This window comes from Zea mays, chromosome 2 (assembly GCF_902167145.1).
Source record: "Zea mays cultivar B73 chromosome 2, Zm-B73-REFERENCE-NAM-5.0, whole genome shotgun sequence".
Lineage (NCBI taxonomy): Eukaryota > Viridiplantae > Streptophyta > Magnoliopsida > Poales > Poaceae > Zea > Zea mays.
This window is the reverse complement of record NC_050097.1, coordinates 29493949-29515838: the sequence shown is the minus strand read 5'-3', so window position 1 is coordinate 29515838 and position 21890 is coordinate 29493949. Positions and strand designations below refer to the sequence as shown.

Sequence of the window (21890 nt, the reverse complement as noted above, 5' to 3'; positions counted from 1 at the left end):
TGCGCTCGGACCCGCGGCGGCCGCATCGAGCCTCTGGACTTCTGCCAGGGCGGCTTCATCTTCGTCAGGAAGGCAATACCCTTCGCTGACCCGCTCCAGGTCCACGACGTAGTGGGAAGCGAGCACGGCGAAGGCCCGCCTGACGCCGTGGTGTAGCGCCTCGCGGAGTCTGCCACGCACATGATCACCCAAGGCCAGCAGGCGACTTTGAGGGGAACTTCCTGAGGGGACGTCGCCAAAGCCAAGGACCCGGCAGAAGTCCGAGACGGCCTCAGACATGGCCGCGTGGTCGGCCTCTCTCTGCTCGGCCGCCCTGGCAAGCGCCTCGGCAAGCGCCTTGGCGGACTCATTGAGGGCGGATTCGAGCTTTGCGAACAGCCAGAACGGAAGATCTCAAGCGCAAGCGGAGGAAACAAGCTGAAACGGAAACCGAAAATGGCCAGGGCGTACCTCCGGCTCGGGCACGCTGCTCCGAGGCTGCGACCTGGGCTACGGCTAGGTCGGCTGCAAGGGCTCCAGCCTGGCTTTCGGCCTCGGCATCCCGGCCCCGAGATTGGTCTCGCTCATTGACGACCTGGTCGAACTCCGACTGCTGTCGTCGCACCTCTGCGCGTGCCGCTGCCGCCTCGGTTCTCAGATCGGTGCAGAGCAACCGAAGGTCCGCCACCTTGGCGCCCTGCTGAGAGAGGCGCGCAGTAGGCCCAGCGAGCGAGGTCCTCAGGGATCACAGCGAGCCCCAGACGTCAACCTCGCGACGGATGAACGACGACTTGGTGGCGCTCAGATCCGTCAGATCCTGAGGGAAAGAAGCGGGGCGTCACAAAAGACGCCTTGGCCACAAAAAAGGTATGCCTGAAACCATTACCTGGAGGATTTTGGGGACGTCCCTGCAGAAAACCTCCAACGACGACCGGAGCGACCCCACCGTTGCTTCGGCACACTCGCGGAGCTCGTCCCAAGACTGCTCCTCCCGTTCGTCGTCAAGAACGAAGAAGGGGTCTGAGGCCTCACGGGTCCGGAACCGGAGCAACTAGCGCCGACTCTCGGAGCTCCGCCGCATAGTGACAAGGCTGCCGCTCGGCGGGACGGATCGCGTTTCCGCGCCCCCCCCCCTCCGAGGCACCGAGCGCTGACGCCTCGGCCATCTCAGCGTCGGCAGCAACAGGTCGCTCCCCGACTGGGACGACAGCGGCTTCAGTAACCACAGGTGCTAGCACCGCCGGCACGTCCGGTGGGGCCGGGGCCACGTCCGCGTCAGCCGCCTCCTCTAGCACGATGGCCGCCTCGGCAGAAGAGCCGGCCTCGGGAACTCGCTCCGCGGCGACTGGTGCCGCCTGAGCCCCCTGCTGTGGAGCGCCTTGCGAGAAGGCCAGCTGAACGGCAAGGCCCGGAGCGGCGCCGACTGCGGAAGCCGACGCCGTCTTAAGGGCCTTTCGGGGAGCCAGATCGGTCAGGTCATGGCTTCGCTTGCTGAGGAGGAAAGAAAAATCATGGTCGGGACATACAAATGAAAAGCCTGGACGAAGATGTTCCAAGATACTTACCCGCTACGGGCCATGATCAACCGTGCCTGAGGGGAGGTCTCTCGGATCTCGACCCCCGAAGACGCCGCCGAGGTCCGCCCCGCCGACAGCTTCGGCACCACCCTGGCTTTAGGCGCCTTGGACGCCCAGGAGACGGACTGCCCAGGCAATGCCACGGCGACCTGAGGGTCGCTCTCCTGCGCCGCCGGCGTAGGCGACGGCTCTCGGGGAACAGACGCCTCGGCCTGACTCCCCGGGGTCACCTCAACTCCCCCAGCCGAGGGGTCAAGTACCCTCTTGGTCTGCCCTTGCTCTTCGGGCCGGGACCTCGGCGTCCTGACTCTGGGGACTGACGGTGCTAGCCCACTCGGGGGCTGGCTCGACGACTCCTGGCCTAGCCTCAAACCTGGGCTGAAGCCGAGGCGGGTAGCCATGTCGTCATCCTCGCCATCATCTTCATCATCGTCGTCATCGTCAGGCGTTTCCGGCGACGGCTCCCTCGGGAGCCCCTCCCTCTCCTGCCGACGACAGAGCTTTTCCAAGGCGTCTCGGCCCGCATCCGCTCGCGGGCCCGGGCCTTCTCCGCGTCCTTCTTCTTCTTCTCCTCCGCGGCAACCCGCCGCGCTGCTCGGTCCACCGCATCCTCTAGGACCCGTGGCAAGGAAGGCTTGTGCCACCCTACCTCCTGGAGATAGATGGAAATCCCGACCGTAAGAATCAAGGGCAGCCCAGCGCAAGGAGAAGGAGGGAGCGAACACTCACTAGGGTCACACACCCTTGCTCGGGGCGCATTAAGGGCTGGGAGAAGGCGCTGGTGTCTGGTTTTCCCAACGCGACGGCCACCCGCCCGTGGAGAACGTCGAAGGGAAGAGGATCCGAGGACATCCGCGAGCCCTCCAAGTCGGCCTCCGGCGTCATCTCCCAAAGCGGCAACCGTCGCTCCGCCAAGGGAAGCACCCTCCGGCGGTGGATGGCGGCAATCACTCCCGCGGCGGTGAGTCCCCCTTTCCGCAACGCCTCCAATGCCTTGAGAAGGGGCTCGAGGTTCTTCTGTCTTTCGTGCAGGGTCCCGTGGCGCCAAGCATCGGCGGCGACGGTGACCACTCGCTGGGAAAACGACGGGAGCAGCTCGCCGTCATTCCGGAGGTAGAACCACCGAAGCTGCCACCCTTTATTCGAGGACGCAAGGATGGCGGGAATGTACAGCAATGCTCGCGACTGCCTCAGCTGGAGGATACAGCCGCCGGCCCGCACTGCCGCGCGGACTTTTCTCTCCCCCGTCGGCGAAGCAAAAAGCTCTGCGGAAAAGAGATGAGTCCACAAGTCCCAGTGGGGGGCGATCCCCAAATACCCTTCGCACACCGCTACGAAGATGGCGGCTTGCGAGATGGAGTTGGGGCTGAGGTTGTGCAACTCCACCCCATAGTGGTGCAGGATCGCCCGCATAAAGCGGCTCGCCGGCACACCGAATCCCCGCTCATGAAAGGAGACAAAGCTCACGACGTACCCCGGCGGCGGGGACGGAGCGGCTCCGCTCGCAGGGGGAATCCACTTCGGCCGCCTCTCATCAGTGAGAGGGCGAAGTAAACCTTCAGCAACAAGATCCTCCAGATCACCCGCCGTGACCGTGGAGAAAGGCCATGGATCGCGCGGCGGGATGATGGTCACCCGGTCGGCCATCACTGAGCAAAAGGGGATGGCGGCGGAAAGAACTGGAGAAGCGGTTTCCTTTTCTCTGGCTAAACCTCTCGGGTTGCGAAAACCTAAGGGGAGGCGAGAAGCGGAGCAAGGAACCGTCGCCGGACCCTCTTCCGAGTATATAAAGGCCAGGGCGAGACCCGTCCAACGTTTCGTCCGGACCCGCCGCGGGATTCAAAAAACCCAAGGCAGAACGGTCGTTCCTCGAACGGCTCGCGCACGCGCAACGGCCGCCCCGTGAACCGCACGCCCCGTCGCATTAACTCCGCGGCGGGAAAGGCGGCGCCTCTGGCGGGGGAAGCGAGCGACATTTCGCCTTCACCATAATGACCGCGTCAAAAAAAGGTACGTCGCGTCGTTCAATTTCGTATCCTTTTCCTTTTCCTTTTCCTCTTTCTCTCTCTTACAACAGGGACCGGGAAAGGGGGATACCCCGAAAAGGATCCTTCTCTGTGAAGGAACCAGGCTCCGAGCCTCCCTACTGATCAGAGGTTCGAAGGCTGGCCCCTCGAAGGGTTCAACAGCCGCCTCAGAGCGCGTGGGCTCCACACCCACTACTGGTCAGAGGTTCGAAGGCCGGCCCCTCGGAAGGGTTCAACGACCGCCTCAGGCTACTTGGGCTCCGCGCCCACTACTGATCAGGGGTTCGAAGGCTGGCCCTCGAAAGGTTCACAGCCGCCTCAGACACAGAGCGAGGGATGACCATGGGTACGTTCGATACATAACCAAGGCTCAGGCTGCGCTCCCGAGGTACCCTAGGACATTTTCGAGACCAGCGGGAACAATCTTGTAACGGAATCCCATCAGAGGGAGGCATCGAGCCCTCGGACCCCGTCGACAGGGGACCGGGTCCGGCAGATCACCCGCAGGTACTTTTGGGCGCGCCTCTGGGCCTCTAGCCGACCCCTAGCGAATGGGGCACGGACGTCCACTCAGATTACCCGCCAGCTGCTCACCGGAGACACCATGTTCGGTGCCCTCCGAGGGCAACATGGCGCTTTCCCCCCTCCTCCTTGCGGAAAGGCGACGCAGGGGCGTATGTAAAAAAGTCGAGTCTGTCCCTGACCGCCCTCTCGCCCTGTGCAGAGGCTCGGGGGCTGCTCTCGCAAACCCGGCTCCGGCCGAACCGTTGACAGCGTCAACATACCAGCCCGAGAACTTGGGACCCGACCGTGCACCCAGGCTACGACCAGTTCGCATGAGGGAACGACCAGACCAGCCAAAGCATTGCGCGAGGCATTAAGACCTCGGAGGAGTCAAACCACTCCTCCGAGGCCTCGGGGGCTACACCCGGCGGGTGCGCTCGCGCGCACCCACCGGAACAAAACGCAACCGAGAAAGGCTGGCCCCCTTGCAAAAATGTGCGACGAAAGCCTCCAAGCGAGTGCTAACACTCCCTTCGAGGCTCGGGGGCTACTGTCGGGGACCATAATTAGGGGTACCCTCAAGTCTCCTAATTCTCAGCTGGTAACCCCCATCAGCATAAAGCTGCAAAGGCCTGATGGGTGCTATTAAGTCAGGGATCGGTCCATTCGAGGGACTCGATCACGCCTCGCCCGAGCCTAGCCTCGGACATGGGCAGCCGACCCCGGAGGACCTCCGTCTCGCCCGAGGCCCCCCTCCAGCGACGAACATACTTCCGGCTCGCCCGAGGCCCTGTCTTCGCCAAGAAGCAACCCTGACCAAATCGCCGCGCCGACCGACCAAATCGCAGGAGCATTTAATGCAAAGGTGGCCTAACACCTTTATCCTGACGTGCGCCCTTCAGTCGACAGAGCCGAAGTGACCGCCGTCACTTCGCCGCTCCGCTGACCGGCCTGACAGAAAGACAGCGCCGCCTGCGCCGCTCCGACTGCAGTGCCACTTGACAGAGTGAGGCTGACAGGCAGTCAGGCCTGGCCACAGGCACCATAGGAAGCTCCGCTCCGCCCGACCCAGGGCTCGGACTCGGGCTAAGCCCCGGAAGACGGCGAACTCCGCTCCGCCCGACCCAGGGCTCGGACTCGGGCTAAGCCCCGGAAGACGGCGAACTCCGCTCCGCCCGACCCAGGGCTCGGACTTGGGCTCAGCCCCAGAAGGCGACGAACTCCGCTTCGCCTGACCCCAGGGCTCGGACTCCGCCCTGGCCTCAGCCGACGGTCTCCGCCTCGCCCGACCCAGGGGCTCGGACTCGACCTCGGCCACGGAAGACGGACTCGACCTCGATCTCGGAGGAGCCTCCACATCGCCCAACCTAGGGCGTGGGCCGGCCACGTCAACGGGAGGCGCCATCATTACCCTACCCCAAGCTGACTCAGGCTACGGGGAACAAGACTGGCGTCCCATCTGGCTCGCTCCGCCAGATAGGCAATGATGGCACCCCGCACGCTCCCTGACGACGGCGGCTCTCGGCCCCCTTACGGAAGCAAGAAGACGTCAGCAAGGACTCGACAGCCCCGACAGCTGTCCTTCCGCCAAGCTCCAGCGCTCCTCCGACGGACACGACACCACACGAACCGGGTGCCAAAACCTCTCCGGCTGCCACAACGGCATGTACTTAGGGCGCTAGCTCTCCTCCGCTAGACACGTAGCACTCTGCTACACCCCCCATTGTACACCTGGATCCTCTCCTTACGCCTATAAAAGGAAGGACCAGGGCCCTCTTACAGAGGGTTGGCCGCGCGGGGGCGAGGACGAGACATGCGCTCGCGTAAGGCCGCTCGCTCCCTCACCCGCGTGGACGCTTGTAATCCCCTACTGCAAGCGCACCCGACCTGGGCGCGGGACGAACACAAAGGCCGCGGGATTTCCACCTCTCTCACGCTCGTCTCCGGCCACCTTTCTCCCCCCCTTTGCGCTCGGCCTCGCGCCGACCCATCTGGGCTGGGGCACACAGCGACATTTCACTCGTCGGCCCAGGGACCCCCCGGTCTCGAAACGCTGACAAATATCTTCGATATCTTGCTAATAATAGTATACAAATATATTTTGTGTAAAACCGAATTAGCTTAATTGATATATGTCTAAATTACTATTATGTTCCGTTTGTTTACTTTCATTTTGAGGAATTGGAATCTTACTAATGGAATAGGCTAATTTTTTAGAATGTGACATTCCACCACTTTCCAAAGTTATCATATAAGTCTATCTCAAATTCATGAGGTAAGAGATGGAAATTGATTCTATATATTTACATGCTATGTTTCCGATGTTGAACTTATAACACACTTTTATACTTGCTTTGCTATAACATAAATGTAGTATATAACTATCTCTCTCATATGATTTAGAATAATATACAAATATATTATATATATAAATATATGAACTTAATTAGTTTTGTCTAAATTATAATTATTAAAATGGAATTCAATTCCAACGAAATAAACGAGACCTTATTAGAATGGAATTCAATTCCAATGATCCAAACGAGGTGTTATAGAAATACTATCAATATTTATATGTCCAATAAATATATTTAATATAAAAATGTATATATAGTGTAGTTAATGTAGTGACGGTGTTGCTGGCTGTCCTTTGACTGATTCGACGGAAGTACCTGATTGACTTCAATACTATTCCGTCGAGGCATTGTCGTTGGATTCAGGGACATACGTGCGCGCGCGTGGACCGGCTACTATACTGCAGGGAACATCCCACTGAAAACTGAAACTGATAGACCTCGGGCCTAGTATCTCTGGAATCTCTCTGTTTTAAAATAGTTATTATTCTTATTTCTGAACTTTTACTAAGCTAAATATATAAAATAAAATATTAATGTTTACAATATTTAACTAGTATCATTATATAGAGACGCATATGCATGCGTTTCTCGGTCTCCGCTACTGCAATCATAGTGCTGGCTGCTGAGCTAGCTAGAGTGACCTGCAACGGGTTTTTCTAGTCTCCGGTAAGAGCGGCAAACAGTTTAGGGCTTGTTCGGTTAGCTTTCAATCCATGTGGATTGAGTAAGATTGGATGGGTTTAAATCCCAAACAAGTCAAACTTCTTCTCAATTTTTTTCAATCTCATTCAATCCATGTGTATTGGGAATAACCGAACAAGCCCTTAGTCTACGCAAAATTTTGCGATGGATCATTGGATCCCAATTCCCAACATCGCCCCTGGAGCCTGGAGCTGGACCTGTAATGAGTATGCCTGCGCGCGTATCTACTTCTTCCACTGGACGCGCGTTTAATTGCATCGCAGTTTCAGACATTTAACTTAGGCGCGATTATTCCCTGCACATGCATGCCTAATAGATGCTTCTGTTTCATCTACTTACATTGCAAGCAAGCATGTCTGTCTTTTTCTTCCTGACGAAAACCCTAGCACGAGTGTATGTCAAGCCGGCGGTACGTACGGTGGTGGTCGAAGCCGACCGACATATATAAAATTAAGCTGGGTAACTGCAGCCTGATTAACATCCAGTTTAGTAAGGGATCGCGTACAACTGTCGACTACCTGCCGGCTATCTAAGCAAGCACTGTTGCAGGACAACATGCACCACCCGACCGAGCTCAGTGAGATGCAGTAAATAACGTCTGTCTGATTCTTCTTCCCGAACCAAGATATCGTGCTTAATAATTAGCCGGCCGGCCCTTGACCAGGCTCATGGCCCTTCAATTCTAAACATTGCACTCATCAGCTTTCTAATTCCCACCGTACCAGAGTTAGAGGTAGAAGAATCACACACCAGCTCCTACCCGGCCGGATATGTTTCACCAGATAATAATAAGCTCCTGCGCGGGGTCCACCGCCCCTCTGGCTAGTATATGTATATGTAACCGCAAGATGTGGTGGTGCAATCGAGTGCAGTAAAGCTAGCCATGCTGTAGTGGGATATCTCCCCCATTCTGCTGCGCCACCATTGCTGCAAGGGGAGGGTAGCAGAACATCACATGGAGATCAAGGAGGTAGCAGCAGCGGAGGCGATGACGATGGGCATGCCGACGGTGCCCTCTCGGTTCAGGAGGATCTGCGTCTTCTGCGGAAGCAGCCAGGGGAGGAAGAAGAGCTACCAGGATGCTGCCGTCGAGCTCGGCGAGGAGCTGGTGTGTCTTCTAGCTTTCTCCTCGTCGTAATCTCGGTAGACAGGGTTGCGCGCATCAGCTTTCAGCATATTTATGCCTGTTACTGCTCAAATGGTTGTTTATTTTGCTGATCAACGGTAATAACACATGTGCATGGTTAATTTCTTATTAGTCTAGCAGCCTGCATGCGCGAAGTTTTTCTTCAGCTCGAGTGCATGCATCATGACCACGACGTGCCCATAAACGTTTATCTTGTTTTCTTTCGACCTTAATTGCAACTTTTCACTCACTACTGCACTGAAACTACTAATGTTTCACTTCTTTTCAGAAATGGCGATTTTGATTTTGAATTTGATTTTTTGGATGTTAAAATATATATGGACTCACGCATAGTACAACACATGTATTTTTTTCATATACGTATATGTGAAGCACTGCACCAACCACCATGTAACTTTGACATATAGGGACCCATGCATGCATATATGCTCCCGTAGTCCCGTTGGCATCATCTCCTCACTCATTATAATATTGACGCTCCACGCCTCCACCCCCACTACTAGTGATTATTCCCATGCATCTACTGAATTAATTTTCAACAATTCTACGTTCCTGGCACATCCTCAGTTTCAGTTAATATCTTCTTCCACTTCATGCATGGCAATGTATGGATGCAGATAAAAAAAGATATGTAAGGTCACACAACTAGCTACCTACTATATGTAGATAATTAATTAATGGACTAGTAGACATACCCATCACGTTAACTAGTTCCATTACATTTGTTTAATTATCACTTGAATTGACATTTGTAGGTCTCAAGGAACATCGATCTGGTCTATGGCGGGGGAAGTGTCGGGCTGATGGGCCTGGTCTCTCGAGCAGTCTACAATGGAGGGAGGCACGTCATAGGGTATGTAAACAAACAGCAATGATGGTCAGTCTTCAGCACACTACACTACTAGCACATGTACACATAAAAAGAATGGCCCGAAAACTTTGTAAAATCATGACAAAAAGAGTTGGATTGGTCGCATCTTCAGGTGCTAAAAAAATGCTACTATATATATAATTTGCCATATATATGTGCAGGGTGATTCCCAAGACCCTCATGCCAAGAGAGGTACGACCACGCTCTCACGCCTCCCTAAAACCCTGTCATTGTTTAATCGCACGCAATGATTCCCATGAACTCGACAAAGCATGGCAGATCAGATCCTTTTTTATTGTTTTTTGTTTTTGTTAGTACTTATATTGTCTTTAATTTGTATAACTATTTTCTGACATAACAAGTGTATATATGACGAGCGAACGAACTCCTGAACAACTGTTTTTGTTTCTGAACAATAAATACGGAAGAAAGAATTTACATGTGAAAAAAAATATTTTTTCTCTGGAGGGAAAAGAAGGATGCAGGCCTATTATATATCTTCTCCGCACTGAGAGATCACGTTGAATGTTCTGTGTGAAAATCCGGTCTTCCTTTACCTGATGATAGATAAGATCTTGGCATCTTGCTGATCCTGACCGCTGCTTCTAATGCCTGCCCCCCTTTGTTCTGAAGGCCTTCGACCCTTTAAGCAGATAACGACTTTGTTAACGAAAAGAAATGCCCGTCGCATTTCTTTTTGTCCCCCACAACAACACCATGATTACTTCTCCTGAACCATGCGCTCTGCCCCGGCTAAAATAAAATACTCCTAGGAGATAACAGGCCAGCAGGGCAGCAGGCCTCTCACAGTCACAGCCACCCCATAGCTTTCGGTTTTGCTTCTGTTAGCTAGGCTATGGGCTGTTGATTACATTACAGGCATGCATCGGTGTTTGTTGCTTGTGTGTGCAGATTACAGGTGAGACGGTTGGGGAGGTGAAGGCCGTGGCGGATATGCATCAGAGGAAGGCTGAGATGGCCAGACAATCTGATGCCTTCATAGCACTTCCTGGTATATATAACAACTTTTTTAAAGGGTTAATTGGATCTGTGCTATTATAATTTTATCGTTTTCTAAGCGTAATATTAACATTCGAGTTATTAAAACTCTACCTATATATGTTTGAGATACGCTGTTACCTACGTCTGGAATAGCAGAATAAATATCGTATACAATGGACAAGATTGCCCTCCTTTTCTTTTTCTCTCACACTCACTAACACATGGAGCCCACTCGTCAGCCTTTCATGCAGTCTCCGTTTCTTCTATCTTTCTCGTCTCCGGTAGTCCGGTTATACTCATGCACCGAGCGCGTGCGGGACTGCGGGGCCTAGCTTGCTGCCACAGCCGGCGAGCGCACGTGAGGGCGCTACCACGTCACCACCGAGCGAACAGGCGGCCAAGGCAAGCCGCACTGCATGGCGCGCGGGGGCTGCTGGCCTGCTGCGACGCCGCCGGCCGCCGGGTGAGCGCAGGCGGCCGGACACACGGTGGCTGTTGTGCCGCCGCCGGGCTTATAGTCAGCTCATCGCGGCTTGCGCCAATGCTAGCGAGCGCGTGGGGGAGTCCAGCCTTACGCATGATGTATGCAGGAAAAGGACTAGGGAGAGGGAACAGAGGAAGGAGACGACATATTGGCCCGTGTGTGAGATAGAGTGAGAGGGGTATTTTCGTCCATACAAAAAATACAAAATTGTTCGGCCCAAAGACAACGCAGACGGCAGACGGCAGACGGCAGACCTAGCAGCTCTCGCAAGAATTAATTATAATGGCACTGGCATAGTTCCACGAGTAATAGTAATGTCATGCTTCAAAAAACAATAGAATTATAATTGCCTATATCTAATTAACCCTTTTTTACTGTCAATCTGAGTATGCATGCATGTAGATGTAGCTTTATAATTTCTCTCCCTGCTGGTCATGTCACATATATATACACTGGATTCATGCGTAGTGGAAGCATGGGTCGAAAGTAGTAAAGCAGGATGCACGCATGGGCAGTTCGACTCTAATTGAAGATCACCTCCCACTCCCAAATTGGCTTGCCCACTGACCCTTGTGCACATGATGGGTTTTGTTCCACCTTTTCAAAATTCAGGGCCCTTTTCTAGTTCAGTTTTCTCAGTTGAAGCATATTTTGTTTAGGGGAGTTATGGAAATTTTTATCTTACCAAACTGTTGGTGTGACCAATATTACGTACAGCAGTTGTTTCAGTTATCCAAGTAGCTATCGACATAGGCCACAGTTCTGAGTTTCTGAATTCTGTCATAGAAAGTAGATAACTGTTCCTTGGATCACACAGGAGGGTATGGAACCCTTGAAGAGCTGCTGGAAGTGATCGCGTGGGCGCAGCTTGGCATCCACGACAAGCCGGTACTGGCTGGCTCCTCACTACTGTCTGCAACTCGATCGTTTTACGGAAGATTCATGCTGCAGTGGGTACAAATGTTTCTTTTCACAACTGTGTATTGGGTGTGCTGCCAACAGGTTGGCCTGCTAAACGTGGACGGGTACTACAACTCGCTCCTATCCTTCATCGACAAAGCTGTGGAGGAGGAGTTCATCAGCCCGACTGCTCGCCACATCATCGTCTTGGCACCGACACCAAACGAACTGCTCGACAAGCTAGAGGTGACTCATCTGACTGACACAACGTATGCAACGACGAGGAAGTTGTTCTCTGCGACCGATCGATATCGTTGGGAAGCTGACATCTGGTCCTGCTTCATCACAGGAGTACTCCCCCCGGCACGAGGAGGTCGTGCCGAAGACCAAGTGGGAGACGGAGCAGCTGAGCTGCTGCAAGAGCTGCGAGATCCCGCCGGGGCTCAAAGAAGGGACGCCGATCGTCCAAGCACAGCGAGGAACCATGCATGCTCTGAACTAATGGTGTTAGTTAGCTATTACGTACTAGCCAGTGACCACTTAGGGTTTCTCAGGAGGCCTGCACAAGTGGTGGTGATGTAGGAAGATTCAGAACTTCAGCGATTCAGATTGGGTTTAATTCCTGTAATTCGAGTAGAATGCGCCTAGTGTTGGCTATATGTCAGCTGTATTAGTTCTACAGGGATGGGATCTATTTGTGGACAAGGACTAATATACCAGCAGTCATTAGATGCAAGCGTGCAAGCAGCTCTCTTGGTCCATTGGATCTAAATCCAACCGTATGTGTAATTATGGTTTGTTAGGAGTTTTTTATAAAACTAAACGAGATGGTGTTGGAAGGATTTAAATGCTAAATATAGTATACGGTTAGATCTAGATCTAACGGACCAAAAGACATGCTTGCACGCTTGTATATAATAGCTCCTGCTTGTATATTAGTCGTTGCCTATATAATTCTAGTTTCTAGTAGCAAATGAGGTGTTACTGGATTGATTATTACTGTGTACGCGGAGGGGGGACAGAAGATTACCGCGTGTAGCCCTGAGAGACCGAGACATTTGAGATTAGAGAGTTTTCAGAAAGAAAATGTTCTGGCCCAGTAGGCTCAGCTTTGTGGTCGCAATTTTATCCATTTGGGCCACGAAGTAATGGCCCAGTGGCCTCAGGTAACGTAAAATGGGCCTAATTCAGACAACCTATGCGCACAGAAATCGACGCGCCTAAACAAATCCTGCTGCCTTTTTTTTTAAAAAGGAAATCCTATATTAAAACATTATCTAGCTTATAAAAGAATAAAAAATCAGAGATTTAGGATTAGTCCTCAGCGACATGAAAGCAGGCACTAAGGTGCTGGAGAGAAGACATATACGTACTCCAAGAAACAGAGGGGTGTTTGGTTTGAGGTGGTGAACTGATGATGGATTCAACTCATTTCTTTCCATAAACCAAACAAAAAAGTAAGATGTGAGAAGATGATAGACTAGCTTATTACTCAAACCAAACACCCTATAAAAATTTGAGTAAAATATCTGAATGAGTTCAGACAAGAGCATGACAGCCAATCTACACCAAAACAATACTAGTTATTATCAGCTGAAGGAAGATCCTCGTTCGCTTTAATTTTCCTAAATAAAGTAAACCGTGGTACTGCCAAAGGATGAAGTAAAAGGCAGGTGGTGTGGTGTGTGCCGAAACCTGAAAATTTTCAGTTCTGGGTGGCGGACCCATGGCGAGTGATCGCCCGGTGTCCCAGTCGCCACGCGGCGACTAGCGACACCGCTTCACTTGTACTCTAGACGTCGAGAGCAGCGGGCCCACCACGTACGTCATCGTCAGGTGCCGTCGACGGTGAACGGTGGTGGCACCCGCGTCTCGCTCGCCACCGCACCCGACGACCGGCCGGCCGGCCGGCAGCGAAAGGGAGCAAAAAGTCGTCAGGGGAACTCGTGAGGCTGCGATCACGATTGGTCATGCCGGCGGGGCGCCCAGGCGAACGCGAAGCCGTCGAGGCCACGGCGCTGGTGGGCTGCAACGGAAGGCAACCCCTGACCTACGGACGTCGGTTTCTAATCAGCCGGCGGAGCAGCTTTTGCGGGCGGGGAGAAGGGCACGGCCACACGGGGATGGCGTGATCGACCGATCGTCTACGACGGGACCTGCGAGCTGATGCGATGGTTGGTGTGTATGGAAGGGAAGTCATGTAGAGTCACCGCTCGACGGCGATCCTTGGTTCCCGTCCAGGCGGTAATGATATACTGTATTTTCTGTCGACCCGCGTACTTGCGTTGGCTTCAGCCTCGAAGTAACAGACTAACAGGCAACCAGAAATGGCATCCAGGTTGTGCCGTCAATATTCAGAATCTGAGTTTGGGCCAGCGCACGCACTCGCACGAACCACGAACATGGTTTCCAAACTGGCAGGATTTGCAAAAAAAAAAAAACCAAGTCGGGATACAAACTGGAAACTGCTAGGATTTGCAAAAAAATAAAATAAAAATCTCTTTTGAGTGAGGGCTGAGCGCGTTTGGCTGTGGGGTCGTCGGTACAGGCACAAGAAAAGAGTGAGACCGAAGGTTCACCAACGGGCTAGCTGTTGGGCCATTGCCTTTGCTTGCATCCACAGGAACACCCCCCCTCCCCCTCCCTCCATGCTTTACCTACAACCGCCAACTCAGGTCACTCAAGGGGCTTTGATGCTCTCGATCTACATGTACATTGGACGCGCCGCCGGCTGAGATGAAAGATCATTTTCGCAGCCGTCCTTGCCTCCGATCCACTGGTAAAAGTGACCGGAAAGAAAATACGCTAGCTCCGGTGGCGTGGTTTTGGTTTGCTCCAGCAGAAGCTAAGGAACCAAGACTGATGGCAATAGGTGACCAAAAAACAAGCTAATTAAGTGACCGCCATGCCAGATCAGGGCAAGATATAATAAAAAAAACCGGATTATTATTACAGTCTTGGGTCTTCTTGGCACACCATGCGAATTTCCTCCCACAAATGGTCTAATGGGGTTATCACATTCACAACTCGAAGGTTTGGTTCACGGGCTAGAACTCGGCGGTGCTGCACTGCACCACGCACCTCTGCGAATTCGTCTTTCCGGCACCAACTCCCTCACTGTTGGTGGGGACTCTTCGTCACTGTTCCCAGCATCGTTTTCTATGCTGGTGGTGGCCCAATGAATGCAAGGCCGGCCGGGTAATCTAGAACACCTTGCTGGTCGGCAGGCACTCGTGTACAATACACCAGTAGCAGCAACAACAACAACACATGCTCGCATGCTGCACGATGCCTTGTAGGCTCGCCAAGGAAGCATCCACTGACCAGCATCCAAGCGAGGCAGCCTGACCGCCCACCGTACTACACGCGAGCGCGCGCTTCTGCCCCCGCCCTGTAAAACTCTGAACATAAAAGTGCATCGCCCTGCCTCCCTCTCTTCATCTCCCTCTTCCAAGGAGAACACCCACCTCTCTCTCTCTCTCTCTCTCTCTCTCTCTCTCTCTCTTGTTGGGACCTGGAGAAGAGGAAGGAACAGGGAGCAGGGGGGAAGAAGAGGTTGCTGCGACGGCTCAAGCCTCAAGTAAGCACCAGTTCATTCATAGTGTCGTCTGACCTTCATCTATTTCTGTTGTTTGCTTCCCACTTCCCCATGTCTAATGTCGGTACTAGCTAGATCATGTCTTCGTTCTACGCCTTTTGAATCTTGACAATGTACTAATTCATAGACCTGCTGACAAGCCTGCTGCGCATTATCAAGGTACACGTATGACGTATACCCTTGTGCCCGGCTAGATTCAGAGAAGCAGTCGTTACCGTTATAGAAGTGTGTACTTGTATCGACAGTGTACTGCGTATGCTCGCTGTTTTGTACTGCTAGAATCTGAAGCCACACGAACAGCATAGCATAGTGCACTACTGCACTATGCTATGCGTGACAACTTGTTGATCTCTCTCTCTCTCTCTAAGATTTATGTCCATGGTCTTGCTTATTAATTAATTACCTGGTCCGGTAGGCTATTAGCATGTGTCTTCGTTGATCCCACGTGGACAAAAATGCGCACAAAAGCAACAAATCAAGGAATAATGTCATCAGGGTTAGCGCAGATGACATTAACGACTCTGGTCATCGTTTAGGGCTACTCTGAGAACTTCAAATCCCCTTCGGGATCGGAGGGGATTGGGGTGTAAATGAACTAATTTTTAGTTTCCAAACTATGGCTATTATTTCAGCTAGAAAAAGTTTATATAGCTTGTGATGATTTTCATGAATTAGTTGAGTAGGGCTGTCTACCCCATGCCTTTACGACAATGCTGGCTACGAGTATGTTAGATGCAACTAGCCTTTCAGCCCGTACATCTGCATCAAACATGAGCTCCCTGCTTTAGGCTTTTCTCAGTTATATATATATATATATATATATATATATATATATATATATATATATATATATATATATATATATATATATATATATATATATATATATATATATATAAAACACATATTTTTTAATGAAAAAGACAAGTCGATTCAAATTCGCGTCAATTTACAGAAGGAAATAAGAATCTAAAGAGAGCAGAGTCCTCTGCAACGGAGGTCGGTGCATTGGGATTTTCCATCCATTTCCACTACAGCAAAAAAAGGGGGGGTCACCTTCCACAAATTTCCTTCTCAACCACTTGGATCTCACCAACCATGCAAAGCTACTTCTTAAGCAACATATTAATATATTATAATAAGAGACCACCAAACACATGAAGCGTGCGGTGGGTTGGATAACCACTATAAGAACATGCATGTGTTCAGTTCCTCTTGTCTTCCTGTCATCTTATGAGCCACTTTTTTGTTTGCTTATAATCTTGTGAATCATTTGAAAGCAACTGTAACCACCTTCGGTTTGTTGTGCATCTGAGGGCCCAGTAGGTAGTAGGCTCCAGTTCTCCAAAATATAGGACAAGACTATGGCTGGCTACTGACTTTTTAAGAAGTTAGCTCGGGTACAATGTACAACCATGTGTTAGGATAAAAGCAAGCAATATGCATGTGCAATCATACCAACTTTGCAATTGATGATCTTGAGAGTTGAGAGCTGACCGATTTAATCAATATCTCTGTTACTTTAAAGCATCAGTTTCGTGTGTCGTGTATCACGTACGAAACGTATAGGTCTGTTCCTCTTCTCCACTACTTGCCTAACAATAGACCGTTATATCATGTATGGACCTTGAGAAACTACTCAAGCCCATAAACCCTAAACTCTAAGCCACACGTGGTACATCGCTCACACATAGTACCACCTCGCTAGCCGAAGGACGACGAGCGATCTATTAAAAAAATGAGTTAGGCTCCTTTAACCTCATACTTTTTTCGGCATTTTAGTTAAGATAAATTGTAATATTTATTCTTATTAGTTTAGTATCTGATATGTTGATCATATGTTTCCTCTAATATTAAATTTACCTTTTATTTTATGGGTATTAAATATGATTGTGTGTCGCAATACACAGATATTGTAATAGTATGAATATATAGGTCATGGTTAGCCTTGTTTGGTGTGAGCATATTACATGCGGCAGGTAAAGTGCCAGGCAATATACAACGAAAAGCATCAACGTGTTTATGGGTTCCGGCAACAAGCGCGCTACAGGCAATGCTAACTACCGCCTGGCCCGTTCTGTGGTCCAGTGAGTTAGGGCATCAATGGTTCAATACTACTAATTAATTTATAATCACAAATGGACAGCATCACACTGACAAAACACTATGGTTGTACAACAGCAATGAGTTCAAGCCAAACATGCCAAGGAACGAACTAGATATGCCTTCTATTTTCTCAAGTTTAGTATGCATCCTTAGATCGACTATACTCTTTACAGATTTTTGGATCCAGGCAGACAAGCAGAGAAACACCAGTTGGTCAAGATGTCAGCTGGTTTCCAGCTCGGTGTGATCGGGTCACTTGCACTCTCTGTCGCATCCTCAGTTGCCATTGTCATCTGCAACAAAGCTCTCATCAGCACGCTTGGTTTTCCGTTCGGTCAGTACAGCATACTTTGTTTTTATTTTCCCATGCATCAATGGACCTTGAATTGAATAACAAAACATCAAGTGTAGCTGCTCACTCAGAGCGTGATTTATGAACCTATGCAGCCACAACATTAACAAGCTGGCATCTGATGGTGACCTTCTGCACCCTCCATGTGGCACATCGCTTGCATTTCTTCGAGCCCAAGGCGATTGATGGACAGACGGTGATACTCTTTGGGTTGCTGAATGGCACGTCAATTGGCCTTCTCAACCTGAGCTTAGGATTCAACTCCATTGGATTCTACCAGGTAAGTTCGTCTAGGTATCCTTTTTTTATATAAAACATGAGAAGATACATTAAACTTAGTGTGTTCTGCAGATGACAAAATTGGCGATCATACCTTTCACTGTGCTATTGGAGACTATCTTCTTGAACAAAAGATTCAGGTTCGAGATATAAACTGAGCAGTTTTCTCACAGTATCGGACCCCATTTACGGTCAAAGGAATGATAGAAAATAACTTAAGCAAACACTGAAATCTTCTGGATCCATTTTGTACTTTTGATTCAGGACAACAATTAAGTTTCAGATATTTTCAAATTAACTCTTGGACCAAATGATTGGTTAAATATGTGTATCGTTTTCTGGGCCTAAATGGTCCCTTTGGTATTAACTGTTATTTCCACTGAGCTAATACCAATTCAATGATGTGCAGCGAGAGTATCAAACTCTCTCTTCTGGTCTTACTTCTTGGAGTAGGAATTGCTTCAATTACTGATCTCAAGCTAAACATGCTTGGTTCCATCCTTTCTGGCCTCGCCATTGCCACTACTTGTGTTGGCCAAATTGTATCCTACATTTAATTTAATAGCAATACAATTATCAATAGTCTCAGAACTGTAAGGAGAAAGCAAATCAAGCAGATAGATTATTAGTTCTTTTCAACCCACTTCTCATTGCAATGTACATTGATAAAGCAGTTTATTATTAAAAAAACACAAGGACTCAGTACTGAAATCTTATTATCTATTCAGAGACCTTCTAGTTTGAGCCACTTTATGAATCACTTGGCATGAATCTGTCACATGCTTCCCATACCAGTGCCACATGCTAATCCTTGACCAATATGTTTTTGAACGAAGCTCACAAATACAATACAGAAGAGGTTGAAGGTCTCCTCAACGCAGCTTCTGTACCAATCTGCGCCTTACCAGGCAGGAATTCTGTTTGCAACTGGCCCTTTTGTGGATCAACTTCTTACTGACCGGAGTGTCTTTGCACACAAATACTCTGCTCCAGTTCTGGTATGATCTTAATACTTTCCCTAAATACATGAAATAGTATTCTTGCAATTATTTAGGGAACTCAATTGATTGAAGACACACAACCAGCCAATTTCATAATTTACAGAATATTAAAATTCTGAGACCTGCAAGATTGCTAACAAACTAATTGGTAGTTGCTGTGTATGTAGATCTTTAATCATGTGAAAGTGCTTTAAAGCAAACATGTTTTGTGTACTGTAAAATAGTTCAGTGATACCTAAAGAATTCAAAATAAAATCAAGCATACAATGGCTTCAGTAATTATTGCTAGAATCTAACAGTATTACTCTCTTGTCATTTTTTTTGCCTATTGGAAAAGAATCTCATGTATACCTCAAAGTTGACAATGAAATGAAAAATGATCTTATCTATATGAATTGTATGTAGGGTTTCATTGTCCTATCTTGCTTGATTGCGGTGTCTGTGAACTTCAGTACATTTCTTGTGATCGGAACAACATCCCCAGTGACATACCAGGTGCTTGGTCACCTTAAGACATGTCTGGTTCTATCATTTGGTTACACTCTATTACATGATCCTTTCACTCTAAGGAACATATTGGGCATTCTAATTGCCATATTTGGTATGGCACTATACTCCTACTTCTCTGTAAGAGAGGGCAAGAAGAAGTCAGCAAATGATGCTCTACCAGTTTCACAGGTTTTATTATTTCCAATCTTTGAATAACATGCATTATAATTCATATTTATCTTTTTTAAATCATATTTATAATAGACATACTGTTATGAGCGACAGATGACTGCGAGGGTTAAAGGGAGATGGCTAGGGTTACAGGGCGACGACTAGGGTTAGGGGCGCTGGGAGGCTGGCCGCAAAACTTTGCCCACGGTCGACAAGAGAGAAGGGATTTTCTTCTAATCTCTTGCTTACCTTCGACTGATACAGTCTCTCTCCTTATATAGAGAGGGTTACTTTACCTCTAAGCACTAGATCTAATCTTATCTTTAATTTTAATTTTAACTAAAACTAATCTATCTTTATCTAAACAACCTGAGGGGCGTGCTACAGCGACGACATTACTGTAGCGGGCCCTCTTGGGCCCTGACACATACAGTTTTTATGGAATAAAAGGGAATAAATTGATAAGTGATAAGCGTAGAACGGCCATGCCAATGACTGTCTTGCTTCCTATACTAACTCAGCAGCAATAATCAAGAGTCCATTTTCATCAAACTAAATACAGTAGTGATTGAATCTTCTATTTTGGTATAATCACGCTGAAATAAACTTTTTTTTTAAAAATATATTACTTTAGATTTGAATAGAATTGGCACACTAACAAGAATCAGTATTAAGCATTAGTATGGTACAGATAGACAAAATTTATGACCCTTCTAATACTGTGAACCAGATTGGACCTTATAATACTAAGAGAATGATCTGGACTACAAGCCCCATGTGTAGTGAATTATTTTAGCTTCTAGATGGGATACCAAATATGTTCAACGCAGCTGCAACATAATTTACATTATGAAAGTGTGCAACAAAAAATGCCAAATCGTCATTGAAGTACAATTTAATATGAACAAACTTTTTTCAGTTTACCCTTATTGATGTTTTTGATGATGTATATGTAGATGGCAGATAAGGAGGCTGAACCACTTTTGGCAACTAAAGACAACAACGACACCAAGAAAGCAAATGGTTTATCTCACGACTGCTGAGGCTTTTCTTGTAGTTTAGGTCTAGTATGAACTGCCCTTCGAATTTAAAGGACCTGGAAAGCCATTCTTTTCATTCTTGAGTTCCTTTTTAGGAAACGGAGCTTTTAAAATTTGTATAGAATGCATATTTTGACATTAAAATTATTATTTGATTGTATTCTACACACAGCAGTTCCAGCTGAAGTTTTACTAGTGCAGATCTCAAACTATACTTTAGCAGATGTAGTTCGCTACTTTACCAAGCTAGTCTAAAAAAATCAAACAATAAATCTTGAGGACATTCTATAGATCACTTCCGAGGTGCTACTCTAACTAAGTACACAACAAAACCAGCTTCTACCATCAGCTCAGAATCAGTTCCAGTTCCAAGGTGAAAGAAATGGAGGATAACATATTATGCCCCGGTTGCTCCAAGTGGATTCATTTATGCAAAAGTGGTCTAACGTCTACGTCCGAGATGTATTATGTCAGCTGCTTGTGTTGGTACGAATACCTTTCAGGCAGTGTACACGCAAGCTGCTACCCATAAAAGGCAGGACTTCTAGGCAGTAAATTAAAAATGCAAAGGTTTTAAACAGATAAGTAACTTCTGGTCACAGACCATATCTTTTCTTCCATTTATTTAGGAAAGGGAAATCCACAACCTGTTGTTACTGAATCATCAAAATACAGCACAAAGGTAAGCTGCAAGTACCTTATCGAGATTTGGTGGTGCAATTCTAGTGAACCGATTTCCTTCGGCAATTGACAAAAAAAAAATCATGTGACATGGTAAAAGAAAACCTAGGGAATGAGCAATGACTACTGTGAACTGACTCAACCATATTTAGCTAACATCTCTTCGCTCAGCAGATCATAATATGTGTGGTCAGCACTAACATATTTGCATGAGTGACATGAAAGTTCTGGAATATAATCCGCTTTTACCATTTCCAATCCAATTAGCCCCAGCATTGTGTACATTTCAATTTCATCAGACTCTGGGTGTGATCTGTCATCTGCAATGAAGACTTTCAACGCGCCCCTGGGTTTAATCCAACTCTTCCCAGGTGATTTCTGGACTCCGCTGCTTCTCATATCCTTCTTCAATCTTGCAAACTCATTCCAATTGCCAGATGAGGCATATATGTTGCACAAAAGGACATAGGATGCTGAACGAGAAGCATCAGTATTTAAAACACCTTCTGCTGCCCTCTTCCCCATATCGACATCATTATGTGTTCTGCCAGTGGCTAGCAGAGTCTTAAAAAAAAACCCGGACGTAAAGGCAAAGATCGCCCTCTGATATTATAGAAAGAAGA

At 48.7% G+C, this 21890-nt stretch overlaps 2 protein-coding genes across 3 annotated transcripts; both read left to right on the top strand.

Annotated features, from left to right (window-relative positions):
* The first annotated feature begins 7987 nt into the window (after window positions 1–7987).
* Window positions 7988–12297, top strand: LOC103646208 (probable cytokinin riboside 5'-monophosphate phosphoribohydrolase LOGL6). Its single transcript, XM_008670933.3, has 7 exons — window positions 7988–8254; window positions 9049–9146; window positions 9326–9356; window positions 10077–10176; window positions 11468–11538; window positions 11653–11796; window positions 11900–12297. The coding sequence occupies exons 1-7, from the start codon at window positions 8102–8104 to the stop codon at window positions 12050–12052; spliced, it is 750 nt and encodes a 249-aa protein (XP_008669155.1). The 5' UTR covers window positions 7988–8101; the 3' UTR covers window positions 12053–12297.
* Window positions 12298–14850: 2553 nt separating this feature from the next.
* LOC100192570 (uncharacterized) lies at window positions 14851–20798 on the top strand. Of its 2 annotated transcripts, none has more exons than XM_008668873.3 (8): window positions 14851–15130; window positions 17442–17588; window positions 17702–17886; window positions 17958–18025; window positions 18295–18427; window positions 18722–18883; window positions 19292–19564; window positions 20503–20798. In XM_008668873.3, the coding sequence occupies exons 2-8, from the start codon at window positions 17474–17476 to the stop codon at window positions 20587–20589; spliced, it is 1023 nt and encodes a 340-aa protein (XP_008667095.1). In that variant the 5' UTR covers window positions 14851–15130; window positions 17442–17473; the 3' UTR covers window positions 20590–20798. The 2 variants fall into 2 exon arrangements, with proteins under 2 accessions (XP_008667095.1, NP_001131257.1); NM_001137785.1 differs by having other exon boundaries at window positions 15005–15130; window positions 17428–17588; window positions 20503–20750.
* The last annotated feature ends 1092 nt before the right edge of the window (window positions 20799–21890 follow it).

Coding starts and splice junctions, on each gene's coding strand:
- LOC100192570 (XM_008668873.3), top strand. CDS start 17,474: ATGTCAGCTGGTTTCCAGCTCGGTGTGATCGGGTCACTTGCACTCTCT. Junction 18,428..18,721: donor CTACTTGTGTTGGCCAAATT/GTATCCTACATT, acceptor TTTTGAACGAAG/CTCACAAATACAATACAGAA. Junction 19,565..20,502: donor ATGCTCTACCAGTTTCACAG/GTTTTATTATTT, acceptor ATGTATATGTAG/ATGGCAGATAAGGAGGCTGA.
- LOC103646208 (XM_008670933.3), top strand. CDS start 8,102: ATGGAGATCAAGGAGGTAGCAGCAGCGGAGGCGATGACGATGGGCATG. Junction 8,255..9,048: donor TCGAGCTCGGCGAGGAGCTG/GTGTGTCTTCTA, acceptor TGACATTTGTAG/GTCTCAAGGAACATCGATCT. Junction 11,797..11,899: donor AACTGCTCGACAAGCTAGAG/GTGACTCATCTG, acceptor GCTTCATCACAG/GAGTACTCCCCCCGGCACGA.